We start from the raw sequence: 18,035 nt of genomic DNA, 5'->3' as shown, positions 1-18,035 counted from the left end.
ACATTGTTTCTTTATGAAGGAGAGAACGGACATACAGGATGTTAGGCCAGCAGCACCTTGTTTCTTTATGAAGGAGAGAACGGACATACAGGATGTTAGACCAGCAGCATCTTGTTTCTTTATGAAGGAGAAATTAGACATACAGGATGTTAGGCCAGCAGCACCTTGTTTCTTTATGAAGAAGAGAACATACATACAGGATGTTAGGCCAGCAGCACCTTGTTTCTTTATGAATGAGAGAACGGACATACAGGATGTTAGGCCAGCAGCACCTTGTTTCTTTATGAAGGAGAGAACAGACATACAGGATGTTAGACCAGCAGCACCTTGTTTCTTTATGAAGGAGAGAACGGACATACAGGATGTTAGGCCATCAGTACCTTGTTTCTTTATGAAGGAGAGAACGGACATACAGGATGTTAGGCCATCAGTACCTTGTTTCTTTATGAAGGAGAGAACAGACATACAGGATGTTAGGCCAGCAGCACCTTGTTTCTTTGTGAAGGAGAGAACGGACATACAGGATGTTAGAACAGCAGCATCTTGTTTCTTTATGAAGGAGAGAACGGACATACAGGATGTTAGACCAGCAGCACCTTGTTTCTTTATGAAGAAGAGAACAGACATACAGGATGTTGGACCAGCAGCACCTTGTTTCTTTATGAAGGAGAGAACATACATACAGGATGTTATGCCAGCAGCACCTTGTTTCTTTATGAAGGAGAGAACGGACATACAGGATGTTAGGCCAGCAGCACCTTGTTTCTTTATGAAGGAGAGAACAGACATACAGGATGTTAGACCAGCAGCACCTTGTTTCTTTATGAAGGAGAGAACGGACATACAGGATGTTAGACCAGCAGCACCTTGTTTCTTTATGAAGAAGAGAACGGACATACAGGATGTTAGACCAGCAGCACCTTGTTTCTTTATGAAGGAGAGAACATACATACAGGATGTTAGGCCAGCAGCACCTTGTTTCTTTATGAAGGAGAGAATGGACATACAGGATGTTAGGCCAGCAACACCTTGTTTCTTTATGAAGGAGAGAACGGACATACAGGATGTTAGGCCAGCAGCACCTTGTTTCTTTATGAAGGAGAGAACAGACATACAGGATGTTAGACCAGCAGCACCTTGTTTCTTTATGAAGGAGAGAACGGACATACAGGATGTTAGGCCAGCAGCACCTTGTTTCTTTATGAAGGAGAGAACGGACATGCAGGATGTTAGGCCAGCAGCACCTTGTTTCTTTATGAAGGAGAGAACAGACATAAAGGATGTTAGACCAGCAGCACCTTGTTTCTGTATGAAGGAGAGAAAGGACATACAGGATGTTAGACCAGCAGCATCTTGTTTCTTTATGAAGGAGAGAACATACATACAGGATGTTAGAACAGCAGCACCTGGTTTCTTTATGAAGGAGAGAACGGACATACAGGATGTTAGACCAGCAGCACCTTGTTTCTTTGTGAAGGAGAGAACAGACATACAGGATGTTAGACAAGCAGCACCTTGTTTCTTTGTGAAGGAGAGAACAGACATACAGGATGTTAGACCAGCAGCACCTTGTTTCTTTATGAAGGAGAGAACGGACATACAGGATGTTAGACCAGCAGCACCTTGTTTCTGTATGAAGGAGAGAACATACATACAGGATGTTAGAACAGCAGCACCTGGTTTCTTTATGAAGGAGAGAACAGACATACAGGATGTTAGACCAGCAGCACCTTATTTCTTTATGAAGGAAAGAACATACATACAGGATGTTAGACCAGCAGCACCTTGTTTCTTTATTAAGGAGAGAACAGACATACAGGATGTTAGACCAGCAGCACCTTGTTTCTTTATGAAGGAGAGAACATACATACAGGATGTTAGACCAGCAGCACCTTGTTTCTTTATGAAGGAGAGAACAGACATACAGGATGTTAGGCCAGCAGCACGTTGTTTCTTTATGAAGGAGAGAACAGACATACAGGATGTTAGGCCAGCAGCACGTTGTTTCTTTATGAAGGAGAGAACAGACATACAGGATGTTAGGCCAGCAGCACCTTGTTTCTTTATGAAGGAGAGAACATACATACAGTATGTTAGACCATCAGCACCTTGTTTCTTTATGAAGGAGAGAACAGACATACAGGATGTTAGAACAGCAGCACCTTGTTTCTTTATGAAGGAGAGAACAGACATACAGGATGTTTGACCAGCAGCACCTTGTTTCTTTATGAAGGAGAGAACAGACATACAGGATGTTAGACCAGCAGCACCTTGTTTCTTTATGAAGGAGAGAACAGACATACAGGGTGTTAGAACAGCAGCACCTTGTTTCTGTATGAAGGAGAGAACGGACATACAGGATGTTAGACCAGCAGCACCTTGTTTCTTTATGAAGGAGAGAACAGACATACAGGATGTTAGACCAGCAGCACCTTGTTTCGTTATGAAGGAGAGAACAGACATACAGGATGTTAGGCCAGCAGCACCTTGTTTCTTTATGAAGGAGAGAACGGACATACAGGATTTTAGGCCAGCAGCACCTTGTTTCTTTATGAAGGAGAGAACAGACATACAGGATGTTAGACCAGCAGCACCTTGTTTCTTTATGAAGGAGAAAACAGACATACAGGATGTTAGGCCAGCAGCACCTTGTTTCTTTATGAAGGAGAGAACAGACATACAGGATGTTAGACCAGCAGCACCTTGTTTCTTCATGAAGGAGAGAACATACATACAGGATGTTAGGCCATTAGCACCTTGTTTCTTTATGAAGGAGAGAACAGACATACAGGATGTTAGACCAGCAGCACCTTGTTTCTTTATGAAGGAGAGAACGGACATACAGGATGTAAGGCCAGCAGCACCTTGTTTCTTTATGAAGGAGAGAACGGACATACAGGATGTTAGGCCAGCAGCACCTTGTTTCTTTATGAAGGAGAGAACGGACATACAGGATGTTAGACCAGCAGCACCTTGTTTCTTTATGAAGGAGAAAACAGACATACAGGATGTTAGGCCAGCAGCACCTTGTTTCTTTAGAAGGAGAGAACAGACATACAGGATGTTAGACCAGCAGCACCTTGTTTCTTTATGAAGGAGAGAACATACATACAGGATGTTAGGCCAGCAGCACCTTGTTTCTTTATGAAGGAGAGAACGGACATACAGGATGTTAGGCCAGCAGCACCTTGTTTCTTTATGAAGGAGAGAACAGACATACAGGATGTTAGACCAGCAGCACCTTGTTTCTTTATGAAGGAGAGAATGGACATACAGGATGTTAGGCCAGCAGCACCTTGTTTCTTTATGAAGGAGAGAACAGACATAGAGGATGTTAGACCAGCAGCACCTTGTTTCTTTATGAAGGAGAGAACAGACAAACAGGGTGTTAGAACAGCAGCACCTTGTTTCTGTATGAAGGAGAGAACGGACATACAGGATGTTAGACCAGCAGCACCTTGTTTCTTTATGAAGGAGAGAACAGACATACAGGATGTTAGACCAGCAGCACCTTGTTTCTTTATGAAGGAGAGAACGGACATACAGGATGTTAGGCCAGCAGCACCTTGTTTCTTTATGAAGGAGAGAACGGACATACAGGATTTTAGGCCAGCAGCACCTTGTTTCTTTATGAAGGAGAGAACAGACATACAGGATGTTAGACCAGCAGCACCTTGTTTCTTTATGAAGGAGAAAACAGACATACAGGATGTTAGGCCAGCAGCACCTTGTTTCTTTATGAAGGAGAGAACAGACATACAGGATGTTAGACCAGCAGCACCTTGTTTCTTCATGAAGGAGAGAACATACATACAGGATGTTAGGCCAGCAGCACCTTGTTTCTTTATGAAGGAGAGAACAGACATACAGGATGTTAGACCAGCAGCACCTTGTTTCTTTATGAAGGAGAGAACGGACATACAGGATGTAAGGCCAGCAGCACCTTGTTTCTTTATGAAGGAGAGAACGGACATACAGGATGTTAGGCCAGCAGCACCTTGTTTCTTTATGAAGGAGAGAACAGACATACAGGATGTTAGAACAGCAGCACCTTGTTTCTTTATGAAGGAGAGAACAGACATACAGGATGTTAGACCAGCAGCACCCTGTTTCTTTGTGAAGGAGAGAACAGACATACAGGATGTTAGACCAGCAGCACCTTGTTTCTTTATGAAGGAGAGAACGGACATACAGGATGTTAGACCAGCAGCACCTTGTTTCTGTATGAAGGAGAGAACGGACATACAGGATGTTAGACCAGCAGCATCTTGTTTCTTTATGAAGGAGAGAACGGACATACAGGATGTTAGGCCAGCAGCACCTTGTTTCTTTATGAAGGAGAGAACAGACATACAGGATGTTAGAACAGCAGCACCTTGTTTCTTTATGAAGGAGAGAACAGACATACAGGATGTTAGACCAGCAGCACCTTGTTTCTTTGTGAAGGAGAGAACAGACATACAGGATGTTAGACCAGCAGCACCTTGTTTCTTTATGAAGGAGAGAACGGACATACAGGATGTTAGACCAGCAGCACCTTGTTTCTGTGTGAAGGAGAGAACGGACATACAGGATGTTAGACCAGCAGCATCTTGTTTCTTTATGAAGGAGAGAACGGACATACAGGATGTTAGGCCAGCAGCACCTTGTTTCTTTATGAAGGAGAGAACAGACATACAGGATGTTAGACCAGCAGCACCTTGTTTCTTTATGAAGGAGAGAACAGACATACAGGATGTTAGACCAGCAGCATCTTGTTTCTTTATGAATGAGAGAACGGACATACAGGATGTTAGACCAGCAGCACCTTGTTTCTTTATGAAGGAGAGAACAGACATACAGGATGTTAGACCAGCAGCACCTTGTTTCTTTATGAATGAGAGAACGGACATACAGGATGTTAGACCAGCAGCACCTTGTTTCTTTATGAAGGAGAGAACAGACATACAGGATGTTAGGCCAGCAGCACCTTGTTTCTTTATGAAGGAGAGAACAGACATACAGGATGTTAGACCAGCAGCACCTTGTTTCTTTATGAAGGAGAGAACAGACATACAGGATGTTAGACCAGCAGCACCTTGTTTCTTTATGAAGGAGAGAACAGACATACAGGATGTTAGGCCAGCAGCACCTTGTTTCTTTATGAAGGAGAGAACGGACATACAGGATGTTAGGCCAGCAGCACCTTGTTTCTTTATGAAGGAGAGAACAGACATACAGGATGTTAGGCCAGCAGCACCTTGTTTCTTTATGAAGGAGAGAACAGACATACAGGATGTTAGGCCAGCAGCACCTTATTTCTTTATGAAGGAGAGAACAGACATACAGGATGTTAGAACAGCAGCACCTTGTTTCTTTATGAAGGAGAGAACAGACATACAGGATGTTAGGCCAGCAGCACCTTGTTTCTTTATGAAGGAGAGAACAGACATACAGGATGTTTGGCCAGCAGCACCTTGTTTATTTATGAAGGAGAGAACAGACGTACAATCAGTGCTGTTCATTTGATTTGTTTACATATTTTATGTTATCTTAATGTCAACACCTGCACAGATACTCACAGGTAGAGGGAAGAAGAGAGAGGTAGAAGCAGTGGGATGCAGGGAGAGAGGGAGAAAAATCCACTCCTGCTATCAGAGGCTAGAGCAGAGCATGGTCCCCTCCCTCAACCAGCTGCTGCTGCCTGCCTGCCTGCCTAGTGCTACTGAGGCTGAGTGAACCAACCCCAAAAAATCTCGTACACACACGCACATACACACACACACACACACACACACACACACACACACACACACACACTACTACTGGAGGCCGTGCAGAGCTTTGGCGCTCCCATGAAAAGGACAAAATGCCAGAGAATGGGGAGATGTCCTAGATATAACATCCTTTCTTTCTCTAGGACCAACAAATGAGGACAGCACAGCTGTCTGCTCAGAGCACAGCCTGCCTGGAGACACACACACACACACACACACACACACACACACACACACACAGGGAGACACACACACACAACCAGGGAGACACACACACAACCAGGGAGACACACACACAACCAGGGAGACACACACACCCAGGGGGAGACACACACACAGGGAGACACACACACACCCAGGGAGACACACACACACACACACACACACACAGGGAGACACACACACACACACACACAGGGAGACACACACACAGGGAGACACACACACAGTGAGACACACACAGGGAGACACACACACACACGGAGACACAGAGAGTTTCACACAATTAAACTTGTGCACACACACATTGTATGACTTTAAGTTAATGTTTTCTCATATCATTAGCTATTTCCCCCAAAGGGAAGATGATGATGAAACAAATGATATGATCTTTGGATAGTTTTTATTGCTTTGGAAAACTAAGACAGTCACTCAAATCTCTGTATATTATCTATGGACTTTATTTAAGAAAGGTAGGGACAGAGCAATAAGGTGTGGGTGTGTTTATCAGTCTGGCTGCAACCTGCTAGATGCTCTCATTTCCTCTCTGCCTGCACATCAAATGAAATCATTAAGTAAGAAGACAGCAATCAGCCCTCTGGTCTGCTGCATCTCCCATTACCACAGGAAGTGTGTGCGCGTGTGCTTCTGTGTCTATCTGATTGTGTGAAGCTGTCTCTGTGCCCGTATGTCTACTGTCAGTCAGTCAGTGTATCTCCAAGTTTATTGTTTATGTCTGTGTCACTTTACTGTCCTCTCTCTACCTCTTTACTCTCTCTACTCTCTCTACCTCTACTCTCTCTACTCTCTCTACCTCTCTACTCTCTCTCTACCTCTACTCTCTCTACTCTCTACTCTCTCTCTACCTCTACTCTCTCTACTCTCTCTCTACTCTCTCTACTCTCTCTACTCTCTACCTCTCTACTCTCTCTACTCTCTCTACCTCTCTACTCTCTCTCTACCTCTCTACTCTCTCTACTCTCTACCTCTACTCTCTCTACTCTCTCTACCTCTCTACTCTCTCTCTACCTCTACTCTCTCTACTCTCTACTCTCTCTCTACCTCTACTCTCTCTCTACTCTCTCTACCTCTCTACTCTCTCTACCTCTACTCTCTCTCTACTCTCTCTACCTCTCTACTCTCTCTACTCTCCCTCTACCCTCTCTACCTCTACTCTCTCTACTCTCTACCTTTACTCGTTCTACCTCTCTACTCTCTCTCTACCTCTCTACTCTCTCTGTCCTCTCTACTCTCTCTCTACCTCTCTACTCTCTCTCTATCTCTCTACTCTTTACCTCTCTACTCTTTAACTCTCTACTCTTTCTCTATCCTCTCTACTCTCTCTCTACCTCTCTACTCTCTCTCTACCTCTACTCTCTCTCTATCTCTCTACTCTTTACCTCTCTACTCTTTAACTCTCTACTCTTTCTCTATCCTCTCTACTCTCTCTCTACCTCTCTACTCTCTCTCTACATATACTCTCTCTACTCTCTCTCTCTAACTCTCTCTCTCTACCTCTCTACTCTTTACCTCTACTCTCTATCTACTCTCTCTAACTCTCTCTCTCTACCTCTCTACTCTCTCTCTACCGCTCCACTCTCTCTCTACCTCTACTCTCTGTTTACTCTCTCTCTACTCTGCTCTCTTTCTAGCGGATGTGTACATTGGCATGGGAAAGCCTGCGGAGGCTACGGCCTTTATACAGGAGGCTGCCAACCTGTTCCCCATGTCCCACAACGTGCTGTTCACGCGGGGCCAGGTGGCTGAGCTGCGGGGTAATGTGGACGAGGCCAAACGCTGGTATGAGGAGGCCCTATCCATCAGCCCCACCCACGTCAAGACCATGCAGAGACTGGTGAGTCTCTCTCCTCTTCTGTTCTGTTCTCCTCTCGTCTTCTCTTCTATCTCTCTCCATCAGCCCAACCCACGTAAAGACCATTCATAGACTTGGTGAGTCCTGACTCATGACTCGACTCCAACTCGACCAGCAGTCACTTGAACATGGACTCAGAAAGTCTTCTTCCTTTGCATAATTCAACATGTTAGCTACAACAGCAAATTTTAGATAGCTACTGTATTAGCGGTTTAGCCTTACTTAGCTTTATACCTTAACGTAATATAACTTCAAAGATTGCTGAACTGCAGCTTTTTGCACTACCGAGACTGGACTTGGGGCTACATTATAAAGGACTCAGACTTGAACTTGGACTCGAATTCTATGGCCTTTGGACTCAACTTGAAAAGATCACTGCCTCCCAGTCCCATAGCTCCCATAGAGGGAGTCTCAGTCATATAGTGAAGTGGGGCAGACAAAGAGGGGAAGCTTATTGTAACAGTGTAAACCTCCATGGACCTGGAAAGAGAAGTGAGAGAGGGAGACCATAAAGAAAGCAGTAGAAGTCCTTGCCCCCATTTACCTGCTGCATTAACACCATTAAGAGTTTGCTGGCTGCTACTGCTGTTTTGTAGTTTTTATTACAAAGGAGACACTTTGGGGATGACAAGGCTGCATTAAGCCAAATTAGAAACTAAATTATGGAAATTGTAAGTGGGAGCTTGTGATTTGTTGGTGGTGAATACAGCATGGTAAACTGACTAATGGAAGAAACCCAGAAGAACCCATCACATTCTGCTGTATCAGCACTACAAGCAGGGGAATTTCCTATCGTTTTTTAACTCTTACTCCAACACATACACACACAAACTGACACACACGGGTTGGAGGAAAAGTGAAAAGGTTAGAGGTCCTTTAACCCCTTGGAACTATAGACGCTACAGTAAGGTTGGTTGATGTATGTGTCTGTTCACTCAATGTGTGTGCAGTGTGCACGTGGTCTACATACGTGTGTGTATGTGTGTGTCTGTGTCCTTGCTGCTCCAGGATGAGGTGTTGCTCCTCCCTCACTGCTCCCTCCCATCCTCCCATAGCCTGAGACAGGAAGAGGAGTAGTCCTCCAGCAGCAGAGAATGGTAAGAAGTGTGTGTGCCTCTACTGAGCTGAATCGTGGAATAGTCCCTGCCTATACTAGATTATGTTGTGACTGGTGCGTGGTGGGATGGTGACTGTACTAGTTTGTGACTGGTGGGATGGTGACTGTACTAGTTTGTGACTGGTGGGATGGTGACTGTACTAGTTTGTGACTGGTGGGATGGTGACTGTACCAGTTTGTGATAGGTGCTTGGTGGGATGGTGACTGTACTAGTTTGTGACTGGTGGGATGGTGACTGTACTAGTTTGTGACTGGTGGGATGGTGACTGTACTAGTTTGTGACTGGTGGGATGGTGACTGTACTAGTTTGTGACTGGTGGGATGGTGACTGTACCAGTTTGTGATAGGTGCTTGGTGGGATGGTGACTGTACTAGTTTGTGACTGGTGGGATGGTGACTGTACTAGTTTGTGACTGGTGGGATGGTGACTGTACTAGTTTGTGACTGGTGGGATGGTGACTGTACTAGTTTGTGACTGGTGGGATGGTGACTGTACTAGTTTGTGATAGGTGCGTGGTGGGATGGATGGCGGTATCTGTAGTGTTTGATGGCTGTTGGGTGGTGTGATTGTTCTGGCATGCGTCGCATTGGCTTCGGGTCTGGGATGCAGAGTGTCGTTTGTCAGTCAGCCTGTTTGTCAGAGCTGATAAAGCGAAGTGGTAATGGGTCTGGCACACTGTACAGCACAATTATAGACTTCCATCTCTCACTCCCCTCTTTCTCCACCCTTCCATCCATCCATCCCTCCATCCCTCTGCCCTGATAGGCCAGTTAGTGGAGGGCCATGCATGCACCACTCCACCACTCTGTCTGAGAGAGAGGGAGGGGAGAAAGAGGGATGGATGGACAGAGGGATGGAGAGAGAGAGGGGAGAGAGAGAGATGAATGGACAGAGGGATGGAGAGAGAGGGGGGAGAGAGAGGGGTGGATGGACAGAGAGATGGAGAGTAGATAGGAGAAAGAGAGAATTCTGCTGATACAGCTGTGACTTCTAGACGGAAGAAACCCAGAAGAACCCACCACATTCTGCTAGCCTGAGCCTTGTCTTCTTACCTCTCCTCTCATTTGTTGTGTCAGCCTGTGTGTTAACCCAGCAAACCGGGAACATTCCCAGAACATTAGCTACGATTCATATTCATTCTAGTCAGGGTTTTATTTAACATTAGGATGATAACGTCCTAAAAACATTCAAATGTTTTTGATAACATAATCTTTTTTTTCTTCTTCACATTTAAAAAAAATGGAATATCCTTGCAATGTTATCCTAACATTCACTAAAATCTGTAACAACCACCACAGACATTCCCCAAAAGTTATAATTTGGGTTTTCAGGTAATTTAATAACACTATGTACCAGTAATGGGTCTTTCTATAAATCAGGGGGCCAATGTGTAACATTGGGATCAAAATTTCAAAATGGTTTGAAACAAAAATCAAAAGGATTTTTATGCAGTTCCACATGTCTACTTAGAGGAATATAGTTGAAGTTGGAAGTTTACATACACCTTAGCCAAATACATTTAAACTCAGTTTTTCACAATTCCTGACATATATTCCTAGTAAAAATGTCCTGTCTTAGGTCAGTTAGAATCACCACTTTATTTTAAGAATGTGTAATGTCAGAATAATAGTAGACAGAATTATTTATTTCCGTTTTTATTTCTTTCATCACATTCCGAGTGGGTCAGAAGTTTACATACACTCAATTAGTATTTGGTAGCATTGCCTTTAACTTGGATCAAACGTTTTGGGTAGCCTTCCACAAGCTTCCCACAATAAGTTGGGTGAATTTTGGCCATTTCCCCCTGACAGAGCTGGTGTAACTGAGTCAGGTTTGTAGGCCTCCTTGCTCGAACACGCTTTTTCAGTTCTGCCCACAAATGTTCAATGGGATTGAGGTCAGGGTTTTGTGATGGCCACTCCAATACCTTGACTTTGTTGTCCTTAAGCCATTTTGCCACAACTTTGGAAGTATGCTTGGGGTCATTGTCCATTTGGAAGACCCATTTGCGACCAAGCTTTAACTTCCTGACTGATGTCTTGAGATGTTGCTTCAATATATCCACATACTTTTCCTGCCTCATGATGCCATCTATTTTGTGAAGTGCACCAGTCCCTCCTGCAGCAAAGCACCCCCACAACATGATGCTGCCACCCCGTGCTTCATGGTTGGGATGGTGTTCTTCAGCTTGCAAGCATCCCCCTTTTTCCTCCAAACATAACGATGGTCATTATGGCCAAACAGTTCTATTTTTGTTTCATCAGACCAGAGGACATTTCTACAAAAAGTACGATCTTTGTCCCCATGTGCAGCTGCAAACCGTAGTCTTGGCTTTTTTATAGAGGTTTTGGAGCAGTGGCTTCTTCCTTGCTGGGCGGCCTTTCAGGTTATGTTGATATAGGACTCGTTTTACTGTGGATATAGATACTTTTCAAATCAAATCAAAGTTTATTTGTCACGTCCTCCGAATACAACAGGTGTAGACCTTACAGTGAAATGCTTACTTACAGGCTCTAACCAATAGTGCAAAAAAGTTGTTAGGTGAACAATAGGTAAGTAAAGAAATAAAACAACAGTAAAAAGACAGGCTATATACAGTAGCGAGGCCATAAAAGTAGTAAGGCTACATACAGACACTGGTTAGTCAGGCTGATTGAAGTAGTATGTACATGTAGATATGGTTAAAGTGACTATGCATATATGATGAACAAAGAGTAGCAGTAGCGTAAAGAGGGGTTGGCGGGTGGTGGGTGGCGGGACACAATGCAGAAAGCACGGTTAGCCAATGTGCGGGAGCACTGGTTGGTCGGCCCAATTGAGGTAGTATGTACATGAATGTATAGTTAAAGTGACTATGCATATATGATAAACAGAGAGTAGCAGCAGCTACTCCAGCATTTTCACAAAGTCCTTTGCTGTTGTTCTGGGATTGATTTGCACTTTTCACACCAAAGTATGTTCATCTCTAGGAGACAGAACGCGCCTCCTTCCTGAGCGGTATGACGGCTGTGTGGTCTCATGGTGTTTATACCATGAACGTGGTACCTTCAGGCATTTGGAAATTGCTCCCAAGAATGGATCAGACTTGTGGAGGTCTACAATCTTTTTTCTAAGGTCTTGGCTGATTTCTTTTGATTTTCCAATGATTTCAAGCAAAGAGGCACTGAGTTTGAAGGTAGGCCTTGAAATACATCCACAGGTACACCTCCAATTGACTCAAATTATGTCAATTAGCCTATCAGAAGCTTCTAAAGCCATGACATAATTTTCTGGAATTTTCCAAGCTGTTTAAAGGCACAGTCAACTTAGTGTATGTAAACTTCTGACCCACTGGAATTGTGATACAGTGAATTATAAGTGAAATAATCTGTCTGTAAACAATTGTTGTAAAAATGACTCATTCACAAAGTAGATGTCCTAACCGATTTGCCAAAACTATAGTTTGTTAGCAAGAAATTTGTGGAGTGGTGGAAAAATGAGTTTTAATGACTCCAATCTAAGTGTATGTAAACTTCTGACAACTGTATATGCAAATTGGCCCTCCACAACAACATACAGTAGGACTAGGACTATACATTGTTTAATCGGCATTGGCAACATTGGCAAGTCAAATTCAAGGACTTTCAGGGACTTTTTCAAGCACTTAATTGTAATTTTCAAGGACCTCAATGTTGTATAATTTATATAATTGTACATATACTGTAGGGCCTAATATAGACCCCCCCACAATAAAAATAAATAATAATGCTTTTTGTGGCATTGTCAATGTATTGATATTAAAATTATTATTAATTTCTAGAACAGTGTTTCCAAACCCTGGTCCTCCAGTACCCCCAACAGTACACCAACCCTTGTCCTCCAGTACCCCCAACAGTACACAAACCCTGGTCCTCCAGTACCCCCAACAGTACACCAACCCTGGTCCTCCAGTACCCCCAACAGCACACAAACCCTGGTCCTCCAGTACCCCCAACAGTACACCAACCCTGGTCCTCCAGTACCCCCAACAGTACACAAACCCTGGTCCTCCAGTACCACCAACAGCACACAAACCCTGGTCCTCCAGTACCCCCAACAGTACACCAACCCTGGTCCTCCAGTACCCCCAACAGCACACAAACCCTGGTCCTCCAGTACCCCCAACAGTACACCAACCCTTGTCCTCCAGTACCCCCAACAGTACACAAAACCTGGTCCTCCAGTACCCCCAACAGTACACCAACCCTGGTCCTCCAGTACCCCCAACAGTACACAAACCCTGGTCCTCCAGTACCACCAACAGCACACAAACCCTGGTCCTCCAGTACCCCCAACAGTACACCAACCCTGGTCCTCCAGTACCCCCAACAGTACACCAACCCTGGTCCTCCAGTACCCCCAACAGTACACCAACCCTGGTCCTCCAGTACCCCCAACAGTACACCAACCCTGGTCCTCCAGTACCACCAACAGTACACCAACCCTGGTCCTCCAGTACCACCAACAGTACACCAACCCTGGTCCTCCAGTACCACCAACAGTACACAAACCCTGGTCCTCCAGTACCCCCAACAGTACACAAACCCTGGTCCTCCAGTACCCCCAACAGTACACATTGTCGTTGTAGCCCTGGACAAACACACCTCATTTAACTCATTGAGGGCTTGATGATTTGTTGTCAAGTTGTATCCGATGTGCTTGTCCAGGGTTACAATGAAAATGTGTACTTTTGGGGGTACTCGATGACCAGGGTCAAAAACGTGGACTTGCCTGACTAAATAAATTAGATGCATGCATGCCGATTTTTCTGTAGCCTATGTGGCCAAAGCAGGCACACATAATAACGCTATCTCACCATTGCTATTTTTATAATGAGAAAGTGACCAAAAAACAGGTTCCTTTTGTAATGAAATGATTTGTATGGAAAGCCAAGTTGAAGCCAGCATTAGCCAGCATTATACAGTATGTTGTCATTCTCATAACAACCACGTGTGGTTTTACCACAACAGAGTATCGCAACTCCCTTCAATTGAAGCAGTGGGAAACAAACGAGTGGCCACATCTCTCATAAAAACAGATAAAAATGAAATCAGTTTTTTGCTCCCTAAAAACATTGTAGAATCATTCGCACAACTGGACAGTTTTTGTGTTTTGGGAACATTTCTTTAGACAGTGATTTGGTGATTCCCGGAATGGAAAAGCTTGGGTACCGCTGCTGTAGTACCTGCGGCCCCATTGATGGTCGCTAGCTAGCTGTGTTTATGTGGTAGGTAGGCATGCAGGCTAGGCATGGAACCAACCACCACCTGACAGATATGGTTGCAGTGGTATCAATTGAGCTGTTGGCTCCAGCAGCGCAGTCAAATGTTTTAGGTTTTTGGGACCAGACCAGTGGTTTGATGCCGTTGTAGTGGTGTCAGTTCTTTGATGCCGTTGTACTAGATGGGATGATGAACCGAAAATGATCCACACCGATCACTTATCGCAGGCCTTTTGCTGATATCGTTCATTACGATAAGTAGCCTATACTAGAGAATTGTGAAGTTTGAAATGAAATAAGTTTGCTAATATGGGTGACCGTGCTTCTACACCTGCATTGCTTGCTGTTTGGGGTTTTAGGCTGGGTTTCTGTACAGCACTTTGTGACATCAGCTGGTGTAAGAAGGGCTATATAAATACATTTGATTGATTGTTAGTAGGATAATTGATGGCTACAAACATCAAATTAGTTTTAGTAGTTTAAAGGATCATTTTTAAACGATGTGTTGCACGTTAATGTTAGAAGCTTGTAAAAATGTTCCGGCACAGCCAGAAGAGGTCTGGCCACCCGTCAGAGCCTGGTTCCTCTCTAGGTTTCTTCCTAGGTTCTGGTATTTCTAGGGAGTTTTTCCTAGCCACCGTGCTTCTACATCCGCATTGCTTGCTGTTTGGGGTTTTAGGCTGGGTTTCTGTACAGCACTTTGTGAAATCTACTGATGTAAAAAGGGCTTTATAAATACATTTGAATGATTGATATAAACTTAAAGTTCTATTTATTGCTATCCATCAATTCAGGCAATTTATCACAATATGATTGTTTGTCCATATCACCTAGCTTTACTGAGAAGGTACCGACGACACAACACACTGGCAATAGCAGTCAGCAACCTCTTAATGGTGTTAATGCAGCAGGTAATGGGGCAAGGACTTCTACTGCTTTCTTTATGGTCTCCCTCTCTCACTTATCTCTCCTGGTCCCCTTGAATGGAGTTGTTGATAATGCACCAAGGGCAGGACCCAGACTTCTCCTGCTCCTACTTCTGTATTTATCCTCTCTCTCTCTCCTAGTAGTGTGACTCATCCTTCTATAGTCTCTCTTTCCTTCTCTCTCCATATATCTTTCTCCATCTCTTCTTGTGGCGTGTCCCTGGGGTGTCAGCCAGAGTTAGGTATCAGACAGACTACCTGCAATATTCACCAGCTAGTCAAATAATGCGTACAAGATCAAGTAATCATTGAGTGAAAGCTGATACTTGTATGAGTATGCACACTGGCTGCATGTCTAAGCAGTGTAAAAAGTGTTTTGCTCCCGTGGAGCAGTTTGCTTATATTGCTCCTCTACTGTAAAAACATTGTTGAAACCCTTTCTCAAACCTTAGAGAAAACCAACAGTATGAATCAGAGTGTATGTCTAACCTTTATGCACCTCAAAGTAACCCTGCCGGTCTGTCTGTGTCTATCTCTGGCTGCAGTGAAAGGCCAGTCCTGCTTTTCTTTACACACAGACTTTTGGGTATTTAAGCATCGTAGCAGCTCACAGTAGCATGCTGCGGCCGGGGCCACAGCCACACATCACTTTGTGTCAGTTCTGCTGTATCTGAGCTTTTGATTTTTGATTTTATTCTGATGTCTGTCACGTTGGTCTCAGTAATAAGCAAGCTTGTCACATCTCATCAACAGCATGTCAACTCTGCAGACTGGGGAGCAAGGGGAGCACACACATCCCTCTGTCTGTTTTTCTGACAATCGTCCAGAGCACTGTGGAGAGGTGCATAAGCACAGGGTGGGACACAAGAGGGCTCTCCCTGGCCCCTAACTGTACTGACTGGGCTCTCTCTCTCTCTCTCTCTCTCTCTGTTTGTCTCTGTCTCTGTCTTTTTTTCTCTCTCTCGTTCTCTCTCTCCCTCTGTTTGTCTCCGTCTCTGTTTGTCTCGGTCTCTCTCAATTCAATTCAAAGGTTTATTGGCATGGGAAACGTGTTCACATCGCAAATTAAATAATAAACAAAAGTGAGAAGACACTAAACAACATCAATAAAAAACTATATGAATTGAACTGTAAATATTTTACTCAAAAAGGTTTCAAAAAGATAAAGACATTTCAAGTGTTATATTATCAGCTATGCAAAGTGTTTTAGCAATGTGCAAAAATATAAACACAACATGTAAAGTGTTGTTCCCATGTTTCATGAACTGAAATAAAAGATCCCAGAAATGTTCCATACACACAGAAAGCTTATTTCTCTAAAATGTGGTGCACAAATTTGTTTGAGAAACAGATGCCTCACAAGTCCTCAACTGGCAGCTGCATTAAATAGTACCCACAAAACACCAGTCTCAGCGTCAACAGCGAAGAGGTGACTCCGGGATGCTGGCCTTCTAGGCAGAGTTGCAAAGAAAAACCCATATCTCAGACTGGACAATAAAAAGAAAAGATTAAGATGGGCAAAAGAACAGACACTGGACAGAGGAACTCTGCCTAGAAGGCCAGCATCCCGGAGTCGCCTCGTCACTGTTGATGTTGAGACTGGTGTTTTGCGGGTACTATTTAATGAAGCTGCCAGTTGAAGACTTGTGAGGCATCTGTTCCTCAAACTAGACACTTTAATGTACTTGTCCTCTTGCTCAGTTGTGCAGCGGGGCCTCCCACTCCTCTTTCTATTCTGGTTAGAGACAGTTTGCGCTGTTCTGTGAAGGGAGTAGGACACAGTTTTGTACGAGATCTTCAGTTTCTTGGCAATTTCTCACATGGAATAGCCTTCATTTCTCATAACAAGAATAGACTGAGGTGTTTCAGAAGAAAGTCCTTTGTTTCTGGCCATTTTGAGCCTGTAATCGAACCCACAAATGCTGATGCTCCAGATACTCAACTAGTCTAAAGAAGGCCAGTTGTATTGCTTCAGAACAACAGTTTTCAGCTGTGTTAACATAATTGCAAAAGGGTTTTCTAATGATCAACCAGCCTTTTAAAATTATAAACTTGGATTAGTTAACACAATGTGCCATTTGAACACAGGATTGATGGTTGCTGATTATGGGCCTCTGTACGCCTATGTAGATATTACATAAAAAATCATGTTTCCAGCTACAATAGTCATTTACAACATTAGCAATGTCTACACTGTATTTCTGATCAATTTGATGTTATTTTAATGGACAAAAAATGTGCTTTGCTTTCAAAAACAAGGACATTTCTAAGTGACCCCAAACTTTTGAACGGTAGTGTATGTACTGTATTTATGTATGTGTATATGTATATATGTATGTTTGTACTGTATGTATGTACTGTATATATGTATGTACTGTATGTATATATGTATGTACTGTATGTACTTTATATATGTATATATGTATGTACTGTATGTATGTATGTACTGTATGTATGTATGTATGTATGTATATGTGTATGTATATATGTATGTACTGTATGTATGTACTGTATGTACTGTATGTATTTACTGTATGTATGTACTGTATGTATGTACTGTATGTACTGTATGTACTGTATGTATGTATGTATGTATGTATGTATGTATGTATGTATGTATGTACTGTATGTATGTATGTACGTATGTATATGTATGCCTGTCCCTCTTCCTACAGTCTGATTCATACTGTTTGCTTTCTCGAAGGATTGACATAAGCTCTCTCGGCCCCTCCCTCACCCTCTCCCTCTGTCATCTCCTACTGTCTCTCTGTCTACGATTCAAAATATCTTCCTCTGACTTTGCTCTCACTCGATCTCACTCGATCTCACTCGATCTCACTCGATCTCACTCGATCTCACTCGATCTCTCTCTCTCTCTCTCTCTCTCTCTCTCTCTCTCTCTCT

At 43.6% G+C, this 18,035-nt stretch overlaps 1 protein-coding gene across 2 annotated transcripts in view; it reads left to right on the top strand.

The window, feature by feature from the left end:
* LOC129813070 (tetratricopeptide repeat protein 7B-like) overlaps positions 1–9,747 on the top strand; it is a 33,505-nt gene extending 23,758 nt beyond the window's left edge. Inside the window, exons 3-4 of one of the 2 annotated variants that reach the window (XR_008753110.1) lie at positions 7,628–7,830; positions 8,857–9,747. Coding sequence is in view for 1 of the 2 variants with exons in the window: in XM_055865226.1 (XP_055721201.1) it covers positions 7,645–7,830; positions 8,857–8,925 (255 nt within the window). In the remaining variant the exon portion in view is untranslated. Of the gene's footprint in view, positions 1–5,824; positions 7,831–8,856 lie in introns of those variants that run through there. The other variant, XM_055865226.1, reaches the window with a different exon arrangement.
* The last annotated feature ends 8,288 nt before the right edge of the window (positions 9,748–18,035 follow it).

This window comes from Salvelinus fontinalis, chromosome 16 (assembly GCF_029448725.1).
Source record: "Salvelinus fontinalis isolate EN_2023a chromosome 16, ASM2944872v1, whole genome shotgun sequence".
Taxonomy (NCBI): Eukaryota; Metazoa; Chordata; class Actinopteri; order Salmoniformes; family Salmonidae; genus Salvelinus; species Salvelinus fontinalis.
The sequence above is the reverse complement of the archived record's forward strand: the minus strand, read 5'-3'. Positions and strand labels throughout refer to the sequence as shown.